The sequence below is a fragment of the Pseudophryne corroboree genome, chromosome 3, assembly GCF_028390025.1.
Source record: "Pseudophryne corroboree isolate aPseCor3 chromosome 3, aPseCor3.hap2, whole genome shotgun sequence".
NCBI lineage: Eukaryota > Metazoa > Chordata > Amphibia > Anura > Myobatrachidae > Pseudophryne > Pseudophryne corroboree.
In genome coordinates this window covers 228,352,308-228,369,789 of record NC_086446.1, presented here as the reverse complement: position 1 = coordinate 228,369,789, position 17,482 = coordinate 228,352,308, and the positions used below count along the sequence as shown (strand labels likewise).

General features: G+C 42.0%; 1 protein-coding gene across 3 annotated transcripts in view; it reads left to right on the top strand.

The window, feature by feature from the left end:
* Positions 1-17,482, top strand: part of PREX1 (phosphatidylinositol-3,4,5-trisphosphate dependent Rac exchange factor 1) — a 454,902-nt gene that overhangs the window by 267,096 nt on the left and 170,324 nt on the right. For all 3 annotated transcript variants that reach the window (XM_063958866.1, XM_063958867.1, XM_063958868.1), the window contains one exon: positions 6,437-6,581. In XM_063958866.1, coding sequence (XP_063814936.1) covers positions 6,437-6,581 — 145 coding nt within the window. The remainder of the gene's footprint in view (positions 1-6,436; positions 6,582-17,482) is intronic.

Below are 17,482 nucleotides of genomic sequence, written 5' to 3'. Positions count from 1 at the left end.
GTCTAGAAGAGCGCTTAGACTAGGAATATTACCTTTCAGCCTAACATTGACCCATACAGCAAAAGCAATACTGGAGTAGCATAACATCACGAGTTAATGTCCTGAAGTGGCCTAGTCAAAGCTCAAATCCTAATCTTATTGAGCATCAATGGCAACTTTTAAAAATTGGAGATCACCAGCAATCTCCATCCTACCCGTTGGAGCGTCGGCAATTGTTGTATTTTTACTTGCCCACAATGTTATTCATTTTGTACTAAAGTCAACTGGATAGGTGGTAAGTATGAGTAGGCTTCGCCCTCCTGCAGAGCCCCACTTGTATTAATGTAATATAATATAATATGAATTCTAATTGTGCTAATGATTAAAAAACAAACAAGCCCCCCCTTCCCCCCAGTAATTCTTGCAACAGCATCTCCCTCAACTTTGCACACTGTACAGGCTTACATGTTGATTGGATAAATGAATGACATCATCCAAGCCTTCATTATTAGTTCAGTTAAAGGATGGAATCTCACTGAGCTCATATTTACCTTGCGCCGCTGTCTATTAAGTAATTGTTTATAACAGGTCACAGATGAAGAGAACATGGATCAGAGACAGACATTTGCAATTCCTGCCAGAAATGTCCTTTGCCAAAATATTATTTACATATGCTAGCTAATATTTTCATTACATTCTTGTTTCCACTATGAGAACAATGATGGGAAAATATAGCTTATACTGTAAATTCATTTATCTGAAGTCTTGAGACTAATATATGTCACACTTTGTGAAGTGTTTGACAGGAGTCAACATTTTTTTTTTTCCAGATAAGGATCACGTAGATTGAGGGATTTTTTGAATTCCATTATGGTCTGATGTTTTGTTCAAGAGCAGGCGCTGCGGGTGATCACGTGACCTGATGTGATGTAAAGCCTATAATGAAGTGGTTAGACATACCATTCAGATGATAGTGTTAGAGAGTGCATGAAGACATGAAGAACAAGTGAGTGCACCACTGTGTGATGTTAGGAGGGGGGCAAAATATAAAACCTTAATAAACGGGCATTATGCTAAAACTTTATTTTTCAAAAAATTCTACATCTACAATTTTGTTTGCCTAATGAAATGAGGACACTCCCTTGTCTGAGGTATTGTTATGCAGTATAGCTGAAATTGGAGAACAATAGCTTTCACTCCGTTACATAGCATATAAAGGGGCAGATGTACCAAGCCTTGGAGAGAGAGAAAGTAATAACCAATCGGCTCCTAACTGCCATGTTGCAGGCTGTGTTTGAAAAATTACAGGAGCTGATTGTTAAGGCCCGTACACACTGGTCGATATATCGTCCGTTCTCTTGAACGGCCGATATATCGCGGGACCGTCGGCCAGTGTGTACGGCCAATACGTCTGTGAACTCCGTCGTTCACAGACGTATCGCGTCAGCCGCGCAGCACAGCCGACGGCCAATATATCTACTGATATATTGGCGCGTCGCTGTGTGTGTACGGGGCGGTCGGCCGACCGCCCGTACACATGCTGCGGCGTCCGGTGGTGATTGACAGCTGAACTGGGCGTGCGTGTGTACACGCCCGCCCAGTTCATTACGTCAGTCCCCGACGGATCGTGCAGTGTGTATGCTGAACACACTGCCCGATCCGTCCATAGATATATCTGCAGATCAATTGATCTGCAGATATATCTATCAGTGTGTACCCACCTTGAGTTTATCTCTCTCTACTTAACTCTCTCTAAGACTTAGTACATCTGCCCCTGAATATCAAAAAGGTCAAGTTCTTTCAAGGCATGCAAATATTGACGTATGTTACAAGACGCCATGTCATGTTCGCTGTCCTTTTATTTTAGGTTTAGATGAACTTTCAGAGGCCTATTATAAGTGGAAAAGAGGTCACAAAACAGATGTACCTCTGCATGTGCGCAATTCAGCATAGCTGGCAATTACATCTACATGCCCTCACTAAACCTATCTTATGTGCAAACCCTCTGTTGGATCTAGTTATGCCCATTTAGCTACAACAGAGATGCATGCAAATTTCTGGGAACTGCAATATCCGGACCCTATTCAGGTTGGATTGCAACTCGCGATCCAACCACAAAAAATACGATGATGATGCATGCACATGCACTCGCATTCTCTGCAGCTGATAGCATGCCGGGCGGCCTTGCCCTGTGATGTGCGGCCCCCATCATGCGAACAAAAAGGATTGCAATTTCTGCTAAAAAGCAGAGTTTGCAATCTTTACTTAATAGGGTCCTCCGCCCGCAGACTTGCTCCAAATCAGACCTATTGGGAGTACCAGCATTTATTTAAACATAGACGTGCTTTAATATCGCAGTACTGTTCCTGGTGTTGTCTGTTACTGTCAGCGTCTCACAAATATTGAAAACTCATTGACAGACCGATAAAATAAGGTGTCGTTACCTCGTCCTGACTATGTGAGATTTCTGTTTCAGATAGCTTTCTTGTAAATGCAGCTGACCCAGTTAGAAGCAAATATTCTATTAATGTGCTCTTCATATATTGTCCCTTTGTCTCTAGTTTCAGTGATTACATTGAGGCCTAGACTTGTTAGTGGATGTCAATTACATGTCTTGTAAAGGGAAAAGGTTTAATTAGATTGGGAGCTGGTTCCAGCATAAATGGTGATAGGTAATAAAGGGCACCACAATGACACCAAGCTGCGGGGTAAAGGTTAGGTACTTGTTATTACAGAGTTATCAGTCATGTGTATCATACTTGCCTACCGTCCCAAAAGCTGCAGGAGACTCCCGATTTTGCAGTAATCCCCCACAGCCACAGAAGGTTAGGTCGCTTTCCCGCATCACGTCCGCTTCCTAGTGAAGTGGGCAGGATGGGGATAGAATTACTGCAATCACAGTGACAGTGTGAAGGAGGTGGGCTAAAAAACGTGTATTGCATCAGTCACAAATCGCAAACATTTTCCCATCTTGGTGGGGGAGGGGGGGATTCTACTGACGTGACCGTCCGACTCCGCCTCCTGAAGTGGCTTGCTGCATCTCCTCTCCAGGGCTTCTCCTAGAGAGGAGACAATAAAGTAGGCAAGTGTGTGTTTCTGTGTGTCTTTATATTTGTTTCTCTATATTGAATCAGGATTTACTGATGATCGGGATGCTGGCCGTCAGTATACAGACAACGGCATCCCAATTGTCATTTTACCAGCAGCAGTGCGAGTGCAAAGAGTCCCCTTGCGGGCACAGTGGCACACTGCACTCGCCACAGGTTCTATACCCACTCTATGGGTGTCGTGGAACAGCTCCTGGTAGCTGGGATTCCGTCTGTCATAATTGTCAGCAGTCAGGATCCTGGCATCGGTATCCTGACCGCCGGGATCCCAACTGCCGGCAACTTGACTGCATACCCGCTATATACCCCGTTTATGATCCTCTGAATTGAAAGAAAAATTGGGATAGTTAGATTCTTACGCTTTTATTTATAAGGTGCCACAAAGTGTACACAGCGTGGTCCATGAAAAATATAAAGGGAGGATTTCAATTGTTTTTGGTGCCCGCAGCTCCCGTCTAAAGTGAAGGGAGCTATTCAGTTGTTTGTGCTGATAAGTGCAAATTTAGCAGGTGTCCATTTCTGCTCCTGAGGTTGGGCTTTTGCGCGCCCATTCTCAGCGTACCCAGCACTTTGCAGCCATTTTACGCGTCTAAACCCGCAGCATTTGTGCTCATCTGCAGAACAATTGAATATCGCCTGTTGGGTCGCCATTACTTGCATGCGCACTAAACAATTGATTCCCCCCCCCGCCCCCCCCCCCCCAAAATAATAATAATAATACATTTCGTAGTGCCAAGCATTAAAATAATAAAACAGACTGGGTAGGCCAGATAGCAGGGGCATGGCAACTTGCTGATGTTAGCAGGAGCATACATTGTTCTGTAGTGGATGATATTTATGCAATACTTCATGGTACAGTATCCAGTGTATGGAGAAAAGGGAGTGAGTTGGGTGTGCTGGGGGAGAACAAGATGGAAGAGAGACTTAGCGGTCTCTGGGGGAGATATATGAAGCAGTGATAAGAGTGGAGAGGAGAGCTAGTGGAGAAGAGTCTTATGGCAACCAATCAGCTGCTACTTATAATTTTATAGAATGCACTTGATAAATCTTACCTCTATGCTGCTTGGTTGCCATGGGCAACTTCTCCACTGGCTAATTTCTGCACAAACACAACGAGGTGATTGGCTGGTACTTCATCTCTGTCCACTGACTCTTTCTCCAAGGCAAACTACATAGACCCCTTAGTGCAAAATTGTATAAGTCTAAAGTGCAACGTAATATGTTGGTACACTAATAAATATATAAGGGACTTACAACTGTTTAGGTTATGTCTATATACACACATACACAATCTAGAGGGCTGTTGACTGGAAACAAGTCCAGATGTTCTGTAAAGAAATGGGTTAGTGCACTGGGCTGGGAATGTTGTTTGAAGAACAAAAGGAGCGAAGCCCATGAGGAAAGCAGCTGACTTATTACAATGTAAGTATCTTCATATGTGCATGGGAGCAATGTGCTACAGCGTTCTTCTCAGTTTCTAGTCTGCAAATGTTTTGAAATGTGACAGTATGGTTCCTGCTGATCGCTCAGTTTCCTTTGGCTTTCTGATCACTCAGGCGCTGCTACATGACATTCTTTTAACCTCTGAGAAAACTGAATTTTATAACTCTATGTACAGGGACTGCCAGACCTAGTGCTAGCATAAACATTGTTATATAATAGATGCCACAACTGGTAAGCAATCCACAAATGATGCAAACACACAAATCATGTTATTGCAATAAATGGCAATTAATATATACTATAATGTTTATTCCGGATTATTTGCATGTTACCTACTGTAGTTTCCAAGGCTCCATGCTCTCTATAAAGCTCCTTATACAGTCACATTAGTTATCACTGTAAGTGGCGACATTAGGAATGTGAGTTATTCTGCGTGATATCACACTACAGGTGGGAAACACCTGTATTTTGACTACATACAGACAGGATACCTGTATGTCCTGTCCACCCTGCAGTATATACAGTATATACTGTAGACAAAACTTACAATTAAAGGCTTCATTCTCATGTACTAAGTTCCAGACTATTGATGGAATCATACATCTAGAAGATAACATTAATGGTATATATTTTTCGCACCTAAAATCTGAAAATTATTATTCTCAACATCACAGAAGTGTTGATATAAGTGTTGACTGTTGTTGAGCATAAGTGTCACTAGAGATGAGCTCTCATTTATTTAACTGATTAGCCAAGTTCTGGTTTATTAGCTGGGTGTAAAGAGCTTCCTCCAGATTCTGAAGGGCAGAGTGTGTCCCATCCCTAGCCTCATTATAGAACGTCAGAAATAAACTGCTTTGCAGAAATTAAATGAAAGGATTGGCTTACTCTGGTGACATCTAGTGCTTGTTCCTTGTTACCCACTTGATCAATACCAGGTTAATGACCTGTGAAGAACTAAAGACCACAATCTATGTTCTCTAAGTCTGTAATCGGTGAGGGCATACTAGTGGTCCATGAACACAAACTGTTTCTGTTGAGCATGTTGTGTGTATACTGTAGAGTATGGACCCACACTGTTTCTTTCTTTCTTCACTCAGGCTGATGAGCTTAATCAACTGGTGTAATTCAGGGTGCACACCCGCCTCTTTGGATACATCTCTGTAGAAATAAGTTTAACCTTCCACTTACGAACCATAGCCAACATTATGTTACACTCTCATTTCCCTGCATTTCTCTAATTATTTCCTACATGTGAGTGTACATCATTTACTCTTCTGTATTTGTTTTTTAAGCATTGTTCCAAGTGTGACTTGATAGTGCAGTATGCTTCACATTAGATGTAATGAGCCAAGTCCGAGTTTCTTTCACATCTGATCAGCTCTCTATTTGTCTCTCTATTTGTCTAGGGAGCAAAACTTGGGGGTGATTTCTGTCCTGATGGTATATTTTTGTGACTCAAAACTTGTTGCCAATTTTAAGTTGTAATTATGAAAGTTGATAATGGTGACATTTCAATCTAATAGGGGTGTAGCAGCATAGTGTTTTTTTGTTTATGGTAAAGATGCTCAGTTTGTACATTGTTACCTATATCTCAGTTTTGCTGCTGATTCTATTTATACATTGTGCATTGTATTAACTACATGTCCAAGAAAGTCATTCATGTGATCTGCCATACTTACGTGAATAGAGCAGTATTCTAGTACTGTACATTCTATGACTCATCTTGGTCATGTGGCTTCCTCAGAATTGGTGCAAATACATTTAGAACAAAATAAACCATTGTTTTACATTGAATGTGTTATTCCTTTAATACATTCAAAGGCAACTCTTGCCATAAGAGCTAGCAATCTAAGTTGTACGTAACATGCTTTTTTAATCTAACATTACGTTGTCTGCCACTGCAGGTTTGAAGCTGGGGATGGAGAGAGATGCCTATGTGATGATCGCAGAGAAAGGGGAAAAACTCTACCACATAGTCAGCAAGAAATCGAGTCTGATCAAAGACCGAAGGAGAAAGTTCAGCACAATTCCCAAATGCTTCCATGGAAAGTAAGTTGCACAGCTGAAAAGAACCATTCATGACAGTGACCTGAAAAGCTCTGCATGGTTTCAGAGCAGTCGCAGCTCGCATACGTAATCAGGCCAGGCACTGACAGAGCACCCCATTCACTGCTTTGAAGGCCGCTTTGGGGAGGAAATCTGTGTCTCTGGAGGCTTTTCACACTGAGAGTAAAAGTTCTCACTTATCAGCTCTGCCAGACCTTTCCCAAATTCTCACCATGCACGAATGTTCTTCTAAAAATAGAATCATAATAACTTTGTAGATTACCTTAGAAGTTTCTGTGTTGAGAGCTGAGCCAGGGGTTTTACGTGACATGAACCATCTTGTGATGATGGTATTCTTTATGTAGTGGGCTGGATTCTGGATGTGTGTCTAATGATTTGTCACTCACTACTTCTCTATTTTAAGTGTTGACGGAGTCTTATACACCTGGAGATTTGTAATATTACAAATTTTGTGTCTGATGCTAAAGATATTATTGGTTCAATCTAGACCCGCTAGAGATGAACCCCTTATCTCTCATAAATTTACTGTGGATCTCCTGTGTCCAGACTAAAGAGGAACTCTCCCCTGCCTCTGTGGATAATGGTTACTCTCTGGGACTTGACAATAACAGAATTTGGAAATAATACAGCGCTCTTGATGTTGATTGTGTGAATGGCACAGATGATCTTATCATTATAGTTACATGGTGCTGTATTCCTTCCAACTCTGGTTCTATAAGCCCTAGAGAGTGACCGTTGCTCAGTTGTGGGGAGAGAGAATGAGCTTTAAAAATAAGGAAATGGTAACAAGGAGATTTTTGTGAAATTAGCATTCAGTTATCCTGTCAGACCGTATCCTCCTCTGCTCAGATCTCAGGAAGATAATTGTGACTTTCGTAAGAAAAGCTTTGTGTACAGAACACCTACTGTACATATGCATAGGCTATAATTGCAGCCATTGCATCAAAAGATCTGTAATTAGTATAAAGATCAGTTTTATCACAAGTTGTTTCTATTTTAAGATTTTTAAGATTACTATTGCCCCCCCCTCTCCTTTCCCATTTCATCACATTGCATCAATAGTAACAGAACACAGGTTAGCTGCACCTAAAATTAATACTCCTATAATTCCTGCTTACATTTCTAGTGATGGTAAGGTTTGGAAATTGAACTAAGTACAGTGCAACAATTATTTTCTGATTATCTTATTCTGCTTACTATTGCATAATATTTTAATGCTTATTTAGTAAAAAGTAATCTACGAGAATCATCAGGTGCAAGGAACCTCATTTCTAAGCATATTTATGTATAAGTAGGAGCTGACATTTACCTTTACCTGTTGATGTTACTTGTAGATTCCAACACTATTACCTAGTGGACTTTTTAGTACGCTAGCTATTCATTTATTATTCTAACTACAGTTATTTTGGTTGTATTTTATAATGTTGTTTGGTGTGCAAGGCTGCCATCAGAAATTGTTTGTCCCAGGACTGACTGAATAGGCAGCCAGGGCAATTTATTGTGCTTTTTACCCATTATGATTGTAAGTTATATGTTTTTTCACCTAGTAGTTGACATACAGTATTCAATGAATAGTAACTAGCATATAGTAAGTATTATAAATGAAAAAAAAAAAAAAATTACAGTATATAGTCGACCTAATTTTGCGGCCTCCTGTTTGTCTGGGCCCGGGACTGGAGTCCCAGCAGCCCCCCCTCCCCGATGGCGGTCCTAATGGTGTGTATGGCAAAGCTAACGCAGTCATATACAGTGTTCATTCTCAAAGGGCACATTTAACAAAGAGTGAATAGACTCACTGTAGTCAGAAATGGGCAATTATACACTGCCGGCAGTACGAAACTTAAGGTCCGTACACATTACTCACAGAGCGACGTCTAATGTTTTCCCCTCCCGGGCCAGCCGGTCGGTCGGCGGCCGACTGTACACAATGAGCGATATGACCGCTCATATCGCTCAGTGATGTTACGCCTCCGCCAGCCCTGCATGCAGATCGTGGACGACAGTCCAGATCCTGCATGCATGCCCTACCGACGGCGACGATCGTTGGCGACCTGCAGGGCCGCGCATCGGTCATCGCTGGCGGCATATACACTTGCCGATAAAATGAGCGACGTCGCTCAGGGAGGGGGAAAATGAGCGACGTTGCTCATTTTATCGGCAAGTGTGTATGAGCCTTTATTTACCAGGTTTTGTGGATTTATGTCACAACTATTACTGTGATAGATTCAAATCATAAAAACTTATGAATCTTACTAGTCTGTCACTAAATCTTTTTTTAATGAAATGTTTTTTTTTTTTTTTTATACGTTTAATGTTAAGCAAATTTTAACTATTTTCAATATGTTTCTTTTTTTTTCTAATTCCACTATGGTGTGACTTAAAGATATAACTGCTCATGTATGAGCTCATCAACAAGAACTTGCTTGATAACTTGAGTCTTATGCCCCTTTCAGACATCAGACCTGGGAAATTGCCAGGTCTAGCACGCCCTGAGCCCCTGGTCATTTACATTCAGACAGACCGAAATCCCGGGTTGATACATTTTCACGTGCATCAACTCGGGATTTTGATGCATGTCTGAAAAGGGTATTACTGAATATTTCAGCTGGTGATATTTTTTTGTCCTTAAATTGCATAGTTATCTTTTTTTTATTACATCGAAAAGTGTCAATAAAAATGTCAGCCTGATAGCCATGATCATTCCTCTGTTATAAAAAGACCAATTGACATTTTTTCACATGTATGTTGTAATTTTGCCCAAATGATGCCCACAGATTCATTTTTCTTCTTCCAGAAATGAAAACATGGACAAATAAACAAACTATTTTTCTGTCTAGATTAGAAGAATCTTAGATTCTTTATCTGCGTCCTGTTTGGATTTTGAGCAAATAATTTTCAATCTTTGAGATTATTAATCTGTCTAGACTAGATTTGCAGAACATTTTTCTATCCTATTTACCACTTTACAGGTATATTTTGATATGTTCTTTGGATTAATACGTCATTTACCTTTGTAGAGACCTGCAGAACATTACTTTGTCCCATCTTCTAGTGGAAAAATGCATTTTGATACAGTCTGCATTTTTAGTTACTAACTTTTCCAGAGCTCTGCTGAATATTACTTTGTTTCGTCTATCCCTGACAGATGCATATAGACATATTCTGCAGATTTATGGCCATTCGACAGAGCCAGAGTGTTTCCTTTCTCCTGCTAACCCTTTACAAAAACAGATTTATATATTTAGTAGCAGAACTCCAAGTATGTCCAGGAATTGGCTAAATATGCATGTGCCTGAGCCTTATTTCCTAAACATCTTTGTTTCTCAGTTCATGTCAGTATATTTGTACAGGAACCTTGTTAGAGCTTTCAAGGCTAAATATTTAGTGTACATCAAGTGTCGACCAATGTCAGTCCAGCTTCTTGGTCCTGTGGTTCTAGCTGGTAGAGCCTGTCCCAAAAACATCTCCTTGAAACACTATAAGAAATTTGTTGTTGAGTTATAAGCACATTTAGCTGGTGGTCTGTTTTTCATAGCATTTTGACAATACTTGCAATAGAGAATCTTGAAAGGGAGAGTTAATTTAATACGTTCAAGGGAGTTGCACAGGAAGTAGCTTTCTGTTTAATGTATTTTACTTGGAGAAAAGAGGAGCTAAACTATTTGGTCATGGCTAATTATAAATCATGCCTTTTAGATTTTAAGGAGCTTTTGATGATGTACATTGAATGAAAGAGGAGGAAGAGTACAATTGTCTCTGTAGACATTTCGTCATATCGCCGCTGGTTTTAGTATTAACCAGTGATGTCCTGACATTGAACGTGGCACAAGTATGGTTTTTATTTTGCCATTTTCTGTTTTTTTTTATGTTGTAAAGCTGGCTAATTATGCACATGAACTGTCTTTTCAGATATAGCTGGAGCGAACTTGTAGGTTGACTGTATTTTTAAAAATGAGCTGGGGACCAAGTTGTTGTTTTTTTTAATTTTTAATATGATATGGAGGCTGAATTATTTTTTTGAATATGAGCTGGAAGTCAAGCTCTTTAAAATATGAGCTAGAAGCTGAACATTTTAAATAAGAGCTGGAGACCAAACTTTTTTTTATTTTTTTGTAGCTACAAGCTGGAGATCATACTCTTTAAATATGAGCTGGACAAAATTAAGTTTGACTTGTTGAAATGGTATGAATTTTGCGTCTCAATTAAACTAGCTCCTGCCCTATCGTTATACTATATATCCTCAGATACTGTTAGCAGAATGGGTCTTGCGATATTGCTGGCGTACCCCTGTCAGCATTGGGGGTGTAGCGTGGGCGTAACCCGGTACCGTTTTTACAAAACAGGGGTGCGTTGCCCCCATTTTGAAGTTGTGATGGGTCCACGGTTTGCATGGTCAGATGCAGACTTCCTGGACCCCGGTGTCCGGATTCTACACCCAGCCTGAGTATGCATCACCTTACGCAGGTTGACCACTGCCTGTGAACGGTCGCCATGATGATCCAAGGTATGCAGCACTCAGATCCTTGTAAATGCAAACAGGAGGTGTCTATCTCCTATACATGCCTCCTGCTGCATTAAAATTTTAATGAAACGTAATTGCACAGCCTTGCAGCTATGCCAGAGGTTCTCAAACACAGTCCTCAAGGCACCCTAGTGGTCCAGGTTTTAAGTATAACCATGCTTGGCCACAGGTTACATAATCAGTACCTCAGTCAATTTGATTTAACCATCTGTGCTGAGCCATGGATATACTTAAATATCTGGACCATTGGGTGCCTTGAGGACTGCATTTGAGATCCTCTGGGTTATGCAATTTAATCCAAACTTGAATTAGACCCATGATCTTTAAAGAACCCCTTATTCCATCAGTTTGTACATTTGAGCTTTTTAGTTAGTGAAGCAGTGCTAATCCTAGCACTTTGTAATTACATAGTGGAGCAGTGAATGCAGCTGGCCTCTGTTTTGTTTTGGCTGTTTAGATAATTTCATTCCCCAGTTTTGTAGCAAAATAATGATTTGCATTTAGTTGGATTGCTGTTTTCCATAGCCTCTGGTTTCCGGTTTAGAATGTGCCTTGCTGTGCACTGTGCGTATGCTTTGGCTCTAAAGAAAAGCTGGTCCTGTAGTTCTTATGACCTTTTGCTGAAGAAAAAACCTTATGACTACCTGGGATTATCTGGTCATGGGAATTTTTTTTTATATTTTTACTTTGTAGAGTCTTTATTTACATGAAATAATTCATAACAGAGAATTTTTAAATCAAAGGAAGAAGTACTCAATTTACCTTATTCTACCAGCTCACATTAGCTTTGTATGGAACATATATTGTTACTCTGGTCCAGTTTAATTACAATTTTATATGACATCAGTATAGTATGCCTAAATCAAACATTTCCTCACTGAGTAACTGATAGGTAAGGATGATTGTTTTTTTTTTGGAGCAGGCTGCTCTTAAATAGAAGCGACTGGGGAAATCTTTGTCCATCTCAAAATTATCTTCTCTTTACAAACTCCTGCAAGAGAAATTCCAGCTCCACCACTGAGCTGTCCCCTGAGCCCCACATGTGCTGCAGATGGTATGGTCACTCACCTTTCCAATCCTGTTAGGGAGTGTCTGTGGAGAGATTTTAGTTATGTTTTACCTTGTAGTGCAGTGGTTTCCAAACTGTCTTGAATCACGGCACCCTAGAGCATCAGCCTTTTTTCACGGCACCCCTAGACTAGTTTATTATTGAAATTCAGCAAAAATTATTACATTTAGTAAATTGTGCTTATCTGTTCAGTTCAGTTATGTGGTAGTGGGCAGGGTTGCACTTCTTTTTTTTTTTTCCAATATATATTTTATTGAGGTCTTAGAAAAGAAAGAATATAACAAGCAATATCAGGAGTAAACATAGGACCCAACCCAATACAGAGATAAATGGCGACAAAGATCTTTTAGTCCCGTGGGTACCAGGTCCTGGGAGAAAACCTAATTTCTTTTTCCATTTTCTAGTATACAGTATCAGAACAGTAGACAAAACAATTACAATAATTATGGAAAAGCCATTCCACAGAGATATCGTTCATCAATCAGATGCAGAAACAAAAATACAAACAGTATAAACAATACAACATGTTGAGACGTTCTCCCCGGTGGAGAACGAAAAAAAAAAAAAAAAAAGAGAAAAACATATAAAAAACAATACCTGCCAGAGCAAGGGGACCGCCGACCCATCCATGGAGACATCAACAGAGCAAAGGAAAGCATGTAGACATCGGAGATGCATAGTAAAGGTAAAGGTGCAGAGGGGGGAGGCAAGAAAGACTAAGAGAGACTTCCGCGGGTAGTGTAGCAGTGAAGAAAGATTATTAATTTATGGGAGAGAGATGGGAGGGTCATCAGACAGGAGTTGGTTGCCGTAACATGTGGTACATTGAAAGCTCTGCTTAATAGCCAATTTAGTCAGAGTGGGCAGACGATTAATGAATCGTCTCCAACAGTGGAACAATGTGGGAGTTAGTATTTCTTTATTTAGAGTCGTTTCCAGCCAGTCCATCGTGAATAGATAGACCAGTCTGGAGGTAGCTAGTGGCAATGTGGAAGGGGGGGTGGGGGGTGTACCGGAGATCCATTGCTGGAGTATAGCTTTCCTGCCTACCGCTGAAAGAATCACTATCAATTTCGTATCCTGAGAGGGAAGTGCGGGTTGAGCCAGGATATGACCAAAGAGAGCCCAAGAGGCAGTGCATTGGAAGTGTAGATCCAACTCTGAAGCACCATATGTTTGTAGCTCAGCCCAAAACCTTTGGATGAGGGGGCAGTGCCAAAAGCAATGCAGAAGGTCAGCTACTGGTGCAGAGCATTTCAAGCACTTCGCCGATTCAGATATACCCATCAAATGACTCCTCTTTGGAGAGATATAGGCTCTATGTAATATTTTATAGGACATTTCTTGATATAAGCTGGCCGGGATGAGTTTGAGGGAAGTTGTAAAACTGTACATCACAGCCTCTGGGGACATGGAGGGAATTTGAGAGGACCATGTTAGCACTTGGGACAAGTCAGTAGTGGGGACATGCTCCACACGAATGCGGTTGTATATAGATGAGATGGAGCATGTCCCGGAACGCAGAAGCATATCCAGGCTGTTAACAAGGTCCGAAGCACAAAGATGGGAAAGGACTGAATGTACATAATGTGAGGCCTGAAAAAAGTAGAAGCTGTGACTACGGTTTAATGTCATATTTGGTTAGTGCATCAGCAAAAGTGAGTAGTTTTTTCCTAGAGTCGAGAAGGTCGCCGAGCCGTGTAATCCCTGCAGCGTGCCAAGCAGTGAAGGGAGAAGAGGCCTGACCCCGTTGAAAATGTGGGTTCCCAACTAAGGGAAGAAATAAGGAGTGAGTGTACTGTAACTTCAGAGATTTCCTAGACAATCTCCATGCCATAGCAGTAGAGGTTAAGAGTATATTGTCCAGAGAAAGAGACGACAACTCAGATTTAGATGCATGTAGAACCGAGCTAAGAGACAGAGGAGCACAGAGTTGGGAGTCAATCAGCGAGTCGGTAAAGACCGATGTACCGTTGAGCCAGTCAATAGCAAAACGAAGAAGGCAAGCTCTATTGTATTGCTCTATATCCGGCAGATCCAGCCCCCCATTCTGCACCGTCTGAGATAATTTAAAGAAGCTTATTATGGGTCTTTTATTGTCCCAGATAAATTTAGAAATAGATGAATTAAGGAGACAGAGGTCAGACATAGAAAACATGACAGGTACCATCTGAAGGACATAGAGCAATTTGGGAAAACTAGCCATTTTCACCAGATTATAGTGGCCCATAAGATTGAGGGGTAGTTTTTGCCACAGCGCCAATTCCGTTTGGATTTTAGTGAGAATAGGGTGAACGTTGTCAGTGTAAAGACGAGCAGGGTCAGAGGAAAGAAGGACTCCGAGATATGTGATATGGGTGGAGGCCCAGCGAAACGGAAAGAGAGTGTCCCAACCCGCAGTAATCTGGGGAAAAATAGTTAAAGCCTCTGATTTGTCAAAATTAATCGAGAATCCTGCAAAGGAGGAAAAGCGGGTAATAGCGTTCTGCAATGCCATGACTGACTGTCTCGGATTGGAAGTAAAGAGAAGAATATCATCTGCGAACGCCATCAGTTTGATCTCTCTGTTACCAATCCTAATACCTCGGAAATCAGAGAGGTTGAGAATATAACGTATGAAGGGCTCAAGAGCCAGGTTAAAAAGGAGAGGAGAGAGTGGGCATCCCTGTCTGGTCCCTCTTTCGAGGATAAAGGAAGGTGAGGAAATGTTGTTGACTATCACCTGCGCAGTAGGGCTGTCGTAAAGGGAGTCGACAAGGCCACAAAATTTATCACCAAATTGCTGATGTGACAAAACTCTAGCGAGGTGGGGCCAGGCAATCTTATCGAAAGCCTTTTCCGCATCGAGGTTTATGAGGATATTATCCGTGAAATTGTGAGTACGAAATGGCCGCTAAAGCGGTCCTGATACCCTGTACGGATTGTCTATGCTTAATGTAGCCCAGCTGCGCAGGCAATATAATACGAGAGAGCAGGGCCGTCTTAACAGCAGTGTAGGCCCCTGGGCACAGCAATGCACTGGGCCCCCTACCTATCCTCCAGCGGTAGGCGTGGGGGGTGCCCTCAGCGGCAGCTTTGATGTCCTGCGGGTGGTAGGGGGTGTTTTATCTTCCGCTGAGCATGTAGGACCTGGAGCAGTCATTTCTGCTAATTACTCCTTTACTGCACAGATGAGGCTAAACTGTAGAAGGGGGCATTGGGCTGAATGAAGGGTGGTAGGGGGTGTTTAATACGTAGGGGAGGGTGGACAGTGGGATGGGCTTAATATTCATAATTTTCCGGTGGGAGAGCAGCTTACTTGACTGCAGATATCTCCAGTTCCTGAAAATATATTTCTTAGCTTTGAATGGGCTAAAAACACTAAAGAGTCCCACCTTTCAGGAGGTGCTGGGGACACCTTTCAGGAGGTGCTGGGGACACCTTTCAGGAGGTGCTGGGGACACCTTTCAGGAGGTACTGGGGACACCTGTCAGGAGGTACTGGGGACTTGGGGATCAGAGTTCAGGTGCCAGAGCAATTCACAGATGAAAATATAAAACTTCATATTAGGCGTGTGGAGCTGGAGCAGGGACCAGCTGCTGGAAGGCTGATATCTCTGGTTCTGGGCATAGTAGAGACAAGCTGTCAGTGTCCACTGAAAGGGGAGAGTCCCAGCTTTTGGATAATACCCTCACAAAAACTCTAAGTCAGACAGAACCTGAGATATCTGGCTGGGAAGAGCAATTAACAGGCTCAGATGGGGACCACTGCTTTCACGTTGGATATCTCCGGTTCCCCAGGGCCGATTTTCAAAAATCTGGTACCCCTGGAAAGAGGGGACCCTCAGCTATCAGCCTAGGGCCCTTATACTCTTGGGGCCCTTGGGCAAGAGCCCATTGAGCCCATACGAAAAGACAGCCCTGCGAGAGAGACAGAGTTGCAATCTATTGCCTATTAATTTCGTAAGGATTTTAAAGTCCTGGTTGAGAAGGGAAATCGGCCTGTAGGAGCCTGGAAAGGAAGGGTACTTTCCCGGTTTTGCTAAGACTATGATCGTGGCCTCATTAAATCTAATTGGAGTTTGTTTGGAGGTAAGGATATGATTGTAGAGAGACGTGAGGGTGGGAGCCAGCTCATCTCGGAGCATTTTATAAAACTCTGCACCAAAGCCATCAGGACCCGGACTTTTATTATTTGGTAGGGTCTTAATAACATCAACAACCTCCTCAGCCATAATCGGGCTTTCTAGTGAATCCCTCTCCTCCTGAGTCAAAACAGGGAGAGCAGCCTCCTCCAGAAAAGAGTGGTTGGCTATCGAGTCGTCAGGGCCCTTGGTGTACAGAGATCGATAAAAGTCTCTAAATTCAGTGCAGATAATTTCGGGGTCAGTGCTCAATGAACCCGAGCTATTGATTGCATTTACCCATGTGCGGGATTTAGGACCTTTGATCAGATTGGCTGACAATTTGCCTGGTTTATTGCCCCATCTATGAAACCTGTTACGTTGATAGTCATAGGACAGTTGAGCCCGTTCTGTGAGGAATGTGTCATAAATGAGTTTAGCAGAGAGATAAGCCTCTTTATGGGCGTGGGTGTCATGTTGAACATACAGCCTATATGCAGAGGTAAGCGTTGTACTCAAGGACTGTAATTGAGACGAAAACTTCTTCCATCTAGAGTAAGTGTATGACATAACATGTCCTCGGAGGACGGCCTTAGCCGCGCCCCAAAAAACCAGTGAGTCCAAGCTCTGATCGCTGTTATCTAGGGTGTAGTTGAGCCAGGATTGTTTCATGTGAAGGAGGAAATCAGTAGAATGGCGTAAATAGGTAGGGAAACGCCAACGAGGTGAGCTACGAGGGGGCATGGCTAATTGAATATGGAGAGATATAGGGGCATGGTCGGATATGATAATGTTGTCAATGGAAGTGTGGGTAACCTTGGGAAGGAGATGGGCGACAGTGAAGATATAGTCAATTCGAGAGTGAGAAGAATGAGGATGGGAGTAGAAGGAGTAGTCTTTCTGAGTAGGATGAAATACCCGCCAGGGATCCAAAAGATCCAACTGGGAGTAGAAAGAGCATAGGAGTTGTGCAAGAGTCGTAGCAGTGGTGGCACTTACCCGAGATCTGTCCATGGATGGGTCGACCACTAGATTAAAGTCCCCGCCAACAATCAGGTTCTGGCTACCCCAAGTAAAGAGATTCTTTAAGAGATCTGCAAAGGGTTGCACTTCTATTTGTCCACATATTTTATGATTGCCAGTCACCAGCACTGGTTTTGCCTGTCACCTTGACCATAAATAATTGGATT